Source organism: Hetaerina americana, unplaced genomic scaffold (assembly GCF_022747635.1).
Source record: "Hetaerina americana unplaced genomic scaffold, ioHetAmer1.1.p SCAF_5, whole genome shotgun sequence".
NCBI classification, from domain to species: Eukaryota; Metazoa; Arthropoda; class Insecta; order Odonata; family Calopterygidae; genus Hetaerina; species Hetaerina americana.
In genome coordinates, this window is record NW_027287095.1 from 47799428 (window position 1) to 47811442 (window position 12015).

Sequence of the window (12015 nt, forward strand, 5' to 3'; positions counted from 1 at the left end):
GGACCGACAGGGAATGGCTACAACAATTCGCGCATTTTCGTTCTACTTACCGGCCGGTCGTTGACGTACCACCTCAGCGTTGCTGGTGGGTAGGACTTGCTCGCCGTGCAATTGAGGTTAATAATCTCGCCCGCCTGGTATGATTTATCTTCGCCTCCAATGCGAGGATCCTCTTTCGGAAGGTCTGAGGGAGAAATAAACAAGGATTAAAAGAAACTCTCTTGGATCCCTAATTTGTGCCATAAGGTTAATTGAACTTTTTGATAAAATGGATTTATGACAATTTATACAACTCTTAGCTGTTATGAATTATAAATTCGTTCATACATATTTATAATAAATACTCGAAAATTTTGTAATACACAAATGTGCTCTTTCAGTGGGTAGAGTGGAACGGACTGGATATATTAAGAAACAAAGGATTTTAGAGGCTTTAAAATGTTCTTAAAAAATGTAAATTTTGGAGTAGTATTTAGCGGAGGCGACCGACAGCTGAGGTCATTTGCGCCATAGGGGATGGACAGGAAAGGATGACGGGCGGAGAGAAACCCGGCGTCGGCATTAGCCTACTCTTTACGAAAGGCGCCAAGGGGTCCACATCTTAACGTCCTATCCGACGGACGTGCCCTCCACAAGGCACCTCAAGTAGGGATCGAGATGCCTCTGAAAAATATTCAACACCGCCGGGATTTTAACCCGAGCCCTCTGGGTGGGAAGCCAGTACGGTAGCCACCGCACCAATCCCGATCCCCGTAAATTTTGGATAGAAACCAAATTCTAAATGGCTTTCAGCATAAATCACACCATTTAAACTCTCTATATTTCTACTAAATCGTAGCTGCCATTAGGGTATATTCAGTAAATATGGATATATTATTTTAAAGGTAATAACTAATTTAGCAACAAAGTTTTAGCGTATTTATCATGTTTTAGGGAGAAATATTTGAAGCTGACTTACCAATAACATTCACATACCAGCATGTCATAAGTTAGAAAAAGTAATATATAGATCAATGAAAATATTTTGGATTCATTTCACATCGTTTACAAGGAAGTTTCTGATACAGAGAGATGAATTTGTTTCGTGGTAGAGGCGAAGTTTTTAGCGCGATCCTCTCCCAAATCCGGCGGTGGCTGAATATCGCTAGAAGGGTAGCGAGCACGGATGTTGGTTGATACATTGAAACATTTACTGCTTTTCATTTTGATTTTTTGCTAAAAGGCAACTTATGCTGACGGCGGGTCACATTCGTCGTCGTATCCGTTCTTTCTTGATAATTCTACCTCCCTCTATTCATCCAGCTATCCTAATGGCGAGTGTGATGCCCACCATTACAACTACTAACTAAACACGTGAATGAATATGAGACCAGACGGTTACATCTCTTATCTGGAATATAAATGTATATCTTATGCATAAACAAATTTTGATAGAACGAATAAGCCTCCGTGGAAATACGCATTTGGCAGCAGCATAGGCGAGCGCGAGTCAACAGCCATGCCCTGCAATTGGAAGCAGGGAGCTGCAATGGGAATGTCAAAGCGCGCAATTCGGTCACAGACTCCCCGAGGCTAATGGACATGCAATCCCATATTCGACGCGAAGCTCACGTTGAAACTCCTACGGGAAGTGGTTCAGCTAAAGCCGAAGGATTACTGCTATTAAGAATCTGTTTGATTTCCAACCTACATCGAGAGTTTTGACCATAATCACCCCTCCAGGATTACCACTGATCTTGGAACTGTTTATTTGTAATCCTATCTACGCATAAATTATACCATGGGACCTGTCGTTGAGACGTGTGGTCAACAGTAAAATGATAGTGGCCTTTATTATACAATTGCAATTGAACATAAGTTCATAACGGAAATGTCAGAACACAATTGGGTTTATCGACCATCCTAATTTTGGTGCTCATCCGTGGTTTTATGCTGATCAAGAATCGTGTATGGGAAAATATTTCCTGTAAAATGTACAAGTATGGTGTCCAATTTAACTTGACGAGTTTTCCAATTGAAATAAACGAATAAAATATATCCTCGAAACACATATTTTTGTTTATATCTATATGTCGTTAATTCAAAAGGAATTTAAACGATCCGTTTATTTTTAACGATTCCTCCACTCTGCTAATTTCCGTGTGGGAAATAATTACTCGCTCGCCAGTACATAGAATTATTTGGTACCTTTTCTCAGTTATAATCATGATTCATGCCCTCAAGTTTAGAGAAAATAACATCCTAAAATCTCCAGCAACATCTACAAATTTACTTTTTTATTTAAGTAAATATGTGTTACAACAATAGCGGAACTTTTTTTTAAATATATCCAATATTATAATCAAATTATCGCCAATAGAATCCAAGTAACAATAGCATATTCATTCCATGAGTGGCCGAAACCATATAAAATGACACCTATCTTTTTTTTTCTCTTTCATCTCAGCATATGACACCCCCTTTAGCGGGGAACCTGATATGTGAAAAGATTGGCCGACATTGATTGATCCCCATGCACCTCATTTAAACAAAACCTTCCATCGCCTTCCTGAATTTTCCTGATCGAATAATAACCATAATCAAGGTGCAAGTATAGGATTAAACTTTACGATGGATTAAATTTTTCACTACACAGTAAAATAACATTACCATGCCATAGCTTAAAATGTAGCCAAGATAGAGAGTAATTATAGTTCAATCAGTTGGACCAATCTGGTAAGGGATGTCCTCATCTAACTACCCAAAATTTTTCGTTTCAATGATAATTGCCGTATTACATTCATTGTCCAATTTCAAGTAGACAAGGTGAATGAGTCCATAAAAATCGTCCACATAAAAAGCAAAACCTTGAAGACTTATTATTTTCCATAGACTACTTGCAAATGTTGGTTTTTGATAACCCTTGACTAAGCACAGATACGTATTTTTTAACCCCACCAAAAATGATAATAATCACACCAAAACCCTGGAGTACCAAAAACCACCCTTTAACTCGAAACACTTCCTTACTCCCTACATTTGGTCTCAATTTCGCCCAAATAAAGACCATTATCTACATTCCTGCAAACATGTCTATTCTTTTCCGACCTCCTTTACAATATATTCTTACTCATAACAGAGCCTTCAAAATTTCAAACCAAGTCAATATGTTTTCCATTCATTTCTCCTGCCTTGTTTGCATTTCTCTAAACAATCTTCTTTCCTTCACTTCCATGCCTAGAACAAGTTCGTAAGATTTCTCTTCTATCCATTTTATTTCATAAATTCCTCTCCGCACCTAACTCTCACAATTCTCTCATGTGTGCATGTCCTCTTGCCTCATTGGCAGTTTCCAAGCCATACTCCAGCATGAACTTTTCAATGGTCTTTTCCTTCCTTCAAATTTAAACTTATGATTCTTCATCCGATACCTTTTATTTGGAAAATATTCTTTGCCTAGAAAGATACTTTTTGTAGTACCCTCAATACTCGGGGCGCCTTTATTCACAATTGTTCCATAGGTAAATTACTATGCTTGATCTTTTTTTCTCCTAAATGACAATTTCATCATTCAATTGTTCAGCCTTCCTACATATTTAGAACCTCGCTACCTTGAATTCTTCAAGGTAAATTTTCGTTCCATAGTAATCACATACTTTAATGTGCTCAGCAATGATTTTAATCCATTGCCTGACTTGCAACCTGCATATCCCTCAATCTGGCTTAACTCCTCTCCGTCATTCTCATTTTCAGCTCTTTCTATGCTCTCGTTCACCATTTTCTAAACGACTTTATAAAAAATCCCTGATTAAATGGCTAGTGCTCTATTTCACCCATCCCTAGCACTATATTTTCACCATTCTCCATTTGCTATTTGCACCTGTATCTTCTGAGACGCATACGTTGCTCATAAGTAAACAAACCGAAAGACAAATTCAAAAAATCAATGAGTAATCTTCAAAAGCAGTGTTTTTGTACAGTCAGAACCTTCACAATTGGTAGAATTTGTTTGTGAATGCGAAGGAAAATAAAATGGAAGCACTCTGTTTTTAAGGATAAAATTTAATCCATTACCATGCTACGATTAGGACATTAGTATTTTTCGTGGTTAGAAAACTATGGCCGAGAATTTAAGTTCGTGTGCGGAAACGGAGGGTCATTATTTTTAATCATCAAAATGTTATACTTGTTTCAAGTATCTGTTTTGTGAGTGAATTTGAGTTCAAAATACCGTTTCATGTTTATGTGCCATCACGTCGTGGCTCGCGTCACTATTGTTTATCTTATCTCCACCCGCTCACCTAGCCTCGCGTTTTTTTTCTTGATTTTATCAAGGTCCATTGATCACCCGGCCAATCAAGCAGACCGACAACCCTGCCACCACTCCATCACTGTCTTCCTCAATCGACAATTTTCTCTTCAATGGAAACTTTCCACCGTTCTTTAGGCCTTGCGACAGGCAACATGACTTAGCCGCAGCAAAATTCCATAAACTAACTTAAACTCTTGTACCATTCTTTTTGCTTAGATATCTATCTATAAAATGTCATTAAAACTTGTTAGCAACCGTCATTAAGTCAACACTGTTTACCAAACTTGTTCATCACATCAATGAAAATTATAATCTTTGATGAATATTTTTAATTATTTCAAGCTTTATCAAACAAGATACTGTAAAATATAAACTAATGATTGAAACACAATTGTTTTCATCCGCAGGAAGATATACCTCACCATATTGATCAATTTGAAAGAACAGTTGCGTGTACCCAACGTATGATAATATATTTTCCTCAAGGAATGGATAACTCCTAAAGGAATGGAGAATCGTATAACAGATAAGGAAAATTCTCTTCTTTATTATTAATATTTTCAAGTTAAATGGATCATCGTGGACAGATATTCTTATCTACATTCTAAAGGATAGATAGATAGATACACAGTCGTCTTAATGTTGGGGCGAGATTGAGACTATGGAGTCTCTGCTACCATCTAATCCCACGTCACACGTTTACAATATTAAACTTAATGATAAATTACATAAATTATACATGAATAGCAATTAAATTAATTATATATAACTATATATATGTATATATATGTATATATATAATTATATATATAATTATATATATATATATATATATATATTTATATATATATATACATATATATATATATATATATAATAACTTAGAACTAACATACACCAAAATTTTCATTAGTTGCCTAGTTAATTAATAATCTAATTAATTGATGACGAAATAAGGAGAACGCCTGAAAGCTTGAAGCACAGATCTCGGTCAAATCTTTCATTTGTAATGATTTAAAATTTATGGCTTTAAGTGACAATTCCTTTTTCAAATTAAATCAATATTTGTTTTTCAGTGATGTTATAGTAGTCATGGAATGTTCATCCATCATAATTGGTATTATTTTTATGAGAAATCAGAAGCATTTTTACGCATAGTCAAAAATTTTACAACCACGGATACAAACCAGACATGATATTTACTCTATTAAATCGTGGGAGTAAAAATATTCTTGAGTCAGCATTTTTCGTATTATGTGTTAGGTAAAATATTATCTACATATACTCATGTTTACCATCTGAAATTAAATATTTCTAGCATTTTTACGATTGTTCTACCATCGCATAGCTTCAAAATTAGGTTATTGATATCTTTGCGTAAACAACGTACCTACAGATTTATCAAACTTTTTTCATGGAAACATCTAGAAATTAGCTAATTTGTCTTAATTAAGAGAAAAATATATGCTTATAGGAATATGTAATAAAAAAGTAATGGAGATGCCTTACTCTAATTTAAACGCGGCATATGTTTGAGGTTCTTTGGAGAAAACGTTATTTCGGTAAATGAAAAATTTTATAAGAAAAACCAGTTTTGTTAAATATTTATATGAGAAGAGACTAAGCGTGATAAACATGTTTGATAGATAAATTCAGGTTCGGAGCCCCTTATTTTACTGAGATATCAGGCAAGGGACATTTAAAACAACAGCATATATAAATTTCTTTCGGCAAGGAAGGTATTATTTTGCACCAAACTATGCATTTTTAGATTAGACTATCGAGGAAAAATTAAAGAATAACTAACCGTCGCCAACAGGTTTGAAATTTCCTTATTTCCTCGCACGAAAATCAATCATACCAAAATAAACCCCATCACCCGAAAATAATTACTTAAAAACCCATATTTAATAATTGGGTTATTTTAGCACGAATTATACAGTCATGTATGTGTGCAAGATTGATTTTTTATACGAACTAATATGTGCTCAAATACATACATGAACTTGCGCATATATATATGGTATCCTACCCCCTCTCACTACAGATTCCTTCAGGTGACTTTCAGGGTATTGTATGTAGAAATATGAAGGAAAGTAAATTTAGAGTGATATGTGCTCGATCTTATACATTTTATAAATGATCAAACTGGCTTAAAGTCTAAGATATTGAAAACATTCTCAAGTATATTAATTTAATATGATACTTACAGACGCAGCAATAAATATGTACATTGAAAATACAACAGGGTTCATTGCCTCCAAAATTCCCACTTCAGTTTTGTGATCAAATCCATCGGACAGAAATAAAAAGGAAATAATTATTTATAGCCCTGGCAGACTGAATTCCACGAATATACAAAAGAAAAAGATTTGAACTCTGAATCAGATTCCGAAACATTCTCAGAACTCGCGTGCCGATATTAAACGATTTTATGCATCATATGAATTTTCTATTTGATACGACATCTTTAAGACAAGGAAGTTATTTCTAGGAGTATATTTTTGAAGGTAAGTCTGATAAAAGTTAGTTAAAACAACAAGCAACAAGATTTTTTTGTCGCGGAATTTGAAGGAAAGCTATTTCGTTTCAAAGAGTAATTGGCTCAGCGGATAAATGAACCTAATCGAAGAGTTTTCCTTTGTTTCATGTACTTTAATCGTTAATGTTCGTTTAAAAATTGTTTACTTTTTTTCATGGGTACTCACAGACAACCTCCATCCTGCCTTCCCCGCTGACCGATGAGAATGACGGTGCTTCAGCCGACACCTCACAGCGGTAAACTCCACTCGACTTAAGGGTTACGGTCCTCAGGAACACTTTGGTGCTGTCGGACTGCTGATGCTGCACACCGCGGGAATCAGTTGAATGATTCATAATGATAGCATGAATAAGAAAAATGTCATTAATATTAACCATCAAAAGCTAAAAAAATATATTGGTTCATACCCTAATCACTAGGCCAATTGATGTCAATTCCTTTACTGAGACTCGCATTCTAAATCAATTTACTTTTACGAGTAGCAACAAGGCTTACTTTTCACGGAACGTTTTCATGAAAAAATCAAAAATCATGAAAAGATTCGTCACAGACAAGGGGCTGTGCTATCAATTTGTCGCTCAATTTTCTAAAGAAAAATGTGTAACATGGGGTAAATATTTACTATGCATTTTACCTTTGCCTGTAGTTTTTGAAAGTATTAAGTAAGTCAAATCAAAAGTTAGCATTTAGTTTAGTATTTTTTTGGAATTAAAATTTTAAAAAGTTGAAATTTAATATTGAAGAAATGCATCAGAATGTAAAAATAGTGAAGTGCGCAAAACAGAATCAGTGGCCAAATTTGTGTAATTTTATCTGATAACATGAAAAAATGATATTTTTTAGAAATATCTTTACTAGTAAGGAAATGTCGAATGAATTCAGAGCTTTAAAAATATTTCATAGTTTTTTAAAAGCTTTTATTTGATCTCAGTCTATCATAGTCTTCATTCACTTTGTCATATTGACTCTACAAAAGGATGAAGTTTTCAAAATACTCTCCCTTATTGATTTCTACATCAGTGTTAATTGATAAATATATAAAAAATTGATATTTTTGGTGCACTACGGGATATTAAAAAAGACATCATGGCGCAGAAATTAAGAAAAATATTTTTGGATAGGCTTGCAACTTTACTTTTTGTGTTGAGAAGATTCGGAATAGTAAAGCTTTCATGACTCGTGACGGTATGTCGCCTAATTACGTCCCGCCGCAATAAATCAAGCAGCCCCGTGGTGCCTTCAAGCCTGCTGCTCCCAAGTCTGCCGTCTCGAGCATTTAAAACCCCAACTAAATAATCGTCACCATAACGGAGTACATTATTATAAATGCATTAAAAGCACAAAAGCGGATGAATCGCGGGAATTCGATTTAGACTGTGTCTTTTTCTTTGCCGCTCCAACGTAAAGGGAGAAACTATGTTCCGCCGTGAATAAGATGCAAAGACCAACGGCCATTAAGGCACAAAGTCATTTAAAGTGCCTTGAAATACGGTATTATGTCACGCGCGGACGGTAGCCCGGGCCAACCTGCCTCCCCTAACTCCCCCCACCTTCCTCTCTCGCCGCTCACCTCTATTTCCCTCTCCCTTTTACTGTATCGCTTTGTTCCGTCTCCTTATTCCTTTCCAGCCCGTCTCCTTCCCAACGCCACGTCAGCTTTAACGTAACGCTATCTCTAGTCGCATCTGGGTTAGGGAAAAACTTATAAAGAAGCTTAGATATAGGCTTATTAGGGAATATTTTCTTATAAATGACTTTTGTTTATTAAGACCTATCACTTCCTACTTCAATCAATCCTTTTCCACTCCTCCATCTGAATACTTCAGCCTCATTCTACAAGCTTTCGTCTGATAATTAGTTTCCAAAGTTGAAACCATAAATTTCTAGCAATCGCAAATCAGTTTAAAAGAAAATTCTTTGCATGGTAAGCAGTTAAAAATAATTCCTCAAATAAAAGTACGAGCTATTTTAATAGCTCGTAGCTATTTTAATACATTTGAGGAACGATTCCCCATTTCTCTTTCGTAAGGTTGGTTTAGGTACTCCAGAAACACATTTTAAATCTGTGATGAAGTAAAATTTTACTGCTATGATGGTAATTTACTAAGCTTGCTAAATATTTGAATTGTTCATCTTTTATATTCTTGATACATATAATATCTCCGTACTTTTTAAATGCCTTACTTATGCCGGTTATCACAAATTAACTGCAAAGCATCTCAAATGCTTCCCCTTGACCCCATTACGTAAATGTACAAAATACATTATTGGAAGAAGGGCTACACAAATTGAAGCTAAAATATTGACATTTTGACGCGCAAAAATTGATATGACCAAATCAATTGAAAAAAGATTAAATTTAGACATTTAAAATTCAATATACAATAACAAATAATTTTTGCATTATAATATTTAGCTGAGTCACGGTAGTCAGGGGGTAGGAGCGTTGGCCTACTACCCGGAGGACTGGGTTCGATTTCCGGGCAAATATTTCTGAGTACCTGCAGTTTCACCTAAGCAGTGTGATTTTTCGGGTACAAGATCTTCCTGGGGAACCATAACCGGCACAGGGAAAGAAACTGGCCCCCCTACCCTTATGTGTGAATTTCACACTCCGTCGGGCTTAGTACTGGATGAACTCAACCATCACCTACCAAACCGACCTTCGGGTTGATTACTGTGTTTGTGGTTTTTTATGTTTAGCTAACGTAAAATCTGGTGATAATGATACGCAGTTGCAATGTTTCCGTCGAATTTATTTCCAATAACACCTCTCCAATCCATAAGTACAGTATTAGTGGAGTAGTGCCAAGTGGTATATGCATATTTTGAGGAACGAATTACACCAACAAAAATCAATGCACCAAATTTAGTAAATAATTCTAATCTGTGTTATCTTTAAACCAATCGATATATATTTCATGAACGGCATCACGTTGAGGTGATACATCCACTAGTGACACATCAAAGAAAATAACAGAGGAAATCTATACGACGAGCTCGACAGAAAAAAAAGATCAATTTCCCAAATTTTAAAAAGGATTGCCATAATTACTATTGAGGTATGATTCGACATAGGGAGGAATACCAAGCAGTGACGAAAAACCTTTAACACCGCTCTCCTTTTTCCAAAGATTCCTGCCACTGCTTGGTTCAAACACTTCACTTCCAGGATAGTTCCATCGGCCATACCGATTCCTTCCGCCCCCTCTTTGCCCACCGCCGGCGATTAAATTCTCAAACCTATTCAATTGCAAACACTCTCTCTGAAACTCTTCCTCGCCACCGCCTCCCCCTCGCCCCCCGCGCTCCCTGCGCTCCCACTCAGAAAAATCCCTCCACTCGACCGATCCCGCACCAAAATTTCTCATTCTCCCACCATCGCCACAGCCACACACATGCGCACACCCTTGCACAAAACACACCGCCGACCTCCAAATTCTTTGTTTTTTTTTAACCTTCTCTCTTCTCTCCTCAGGGGTTCCGCCACCCCGACCTTCCAGTCTCCCCTCTACATCACCTCCTGACCCTCCCCACCAGTTACCCCGCGCCACCTCCACCCCCACTTTCCCAAAAGCAAGATCCCCCACCCCATCTCCTCCTCATTCTCCCAAACGGCTGGTTATTTCCGTAATTGCCCTTTCATTGATCCATGGCTCTTCCCACTGCACGGACGCCCTGAAAGCCACCGAGGGATACCGACTCGCAATATCCTCATCACCCTTTCGCCCCCTCCACTGCCGCTCGGCCCGTTAGGGGAAGGCGATAGGGGTTAGCAATAAGGGGAATGGGAACTAGAGAAATCGAGGGGTTAGCAAGCAGGGATGGTTTTTGTTGTCGGAGTGGCGAGATATCCTTTTCCTTCCCTTTCCCTCCCCAGTCTCGCCTTACTCTCATTGTGTTGCACATCCATGGAACTTTGCCGTTGCATTTACTCGTGGATAACTTAAAAACAATAAAAAGGAAACCATGTGAGTGAACCACTCGAGGATAGAGCAGTAGTCTAAGTAAAAGAGGACGTAGGACGGAGGCGTTAATAGGGTGTCAGGGCATTAGAATTGTCTTATTAATGGTAAACAACCGTTTAAGGCAGGTTTCTATTGGTAAAAGCATAATATTTCTTAAAGCAAAATGCCAATCCTAGCCACTAAGACTCACTCCTAATAAATGCTCCTTGTAATAGTATCATTCTAAGGGCAAGGGGAAACAGAAACTCTTCTGACTCACCTAGACTCTTGGATTCTAAGAAATTGCAAGGTTAATACGATAGAGCGTAAATAGAATTATAATAATATCCTACTCAGCCCTTTCAAGAGAAATGAAATCATTGGCATGGGAATACAACATATTTGACCTTCTCAATTTTTAGTGAATAAAAGTAAAGAGAATATATCAATTACATCTTACGCTAACCATCGCTTATTTTCATTTATAGCACATAAAAGGGAAAGGAAAAAATCCTTTAAACTTTGCAGTCAATTAGTTAAGGAAATGATTGGATTTATACAGAAAAAGAAGCAGGAAAATAGGATTACTTTGAAATCGATGATCGTCTATTACTTGGAAGCTACATGTTGGGGAAATGTACACTTTGTGGCTTCATAGTCAAATATAGACCTGTCTCCTTTAACGAATCAGCCAACCACTTTAAGTATCACGTGCGTTCCATTCACCTCCTGTCACTGATTGCTACCGACTTCCCACTCCCTCCCATACGCCGGCACCCTCTTTGACCCTGTCCGCCTCTCTTTCGTCGTGATCGGATCTCATCGAATCCCACCATTCTTCTGACGTACGTACTTTCCGCGGCCAGCAGTCTCGAACTTACGGTACTCGCATACAGATAACGGTAAATTGAGGTGAATTTTCCCCAAAATATATCTAAAACTCACATTTCTTTCGGTAGCGAAGAAATGCTATCATTAATAGCTTCACACAAGAATAGAATAAAACCATGAATAGTGGCCTTGACTATGAAAACGCATAGAAAGTTCCATTGTTATATATTTTACAATAAAAATATATCATTCTCAACATATCGTAATTCAGATTTTAGTTGCTAATTGCTGTCAATAATAAATTTTCTTATGAGCTTAAGAAAACTTTGTACGCTACTTACGGAGAGACGCTCTAGGAGAAACTTTAGCGGATAAGGTTCACACGCTAACAAGATTTTCAATTG

At 36.9% G+C, this 12015-nt stretch overlaps 1 protein-coding gene across 1 annotated transcript in view; it reads right to left on the minus strand.

Annotated features, from left to right (window-relative positions):
• Window positions 1-12015, minus strand: part of LOC139694307 (uncharacterized) — a 192495-nt gene that overhangs the window by 21866 nt on the left and 158614 nt on the right. Inside the window, exons 3-4 of the mRNA XM_071592786.1 lie at window positions 7000-7135; window positions 51-184 (exon numbers count right to left, since the gene is read on the minus strand). Of these exons, the coding sequence (XP_071448887.1) occupies window positions 51-184; window positions 7000-7135 (270 nt within the window). The remainder of the gene's footprint in view (window positions 1-50; window positions 185-6999; window positions 7136-12015) is intronic.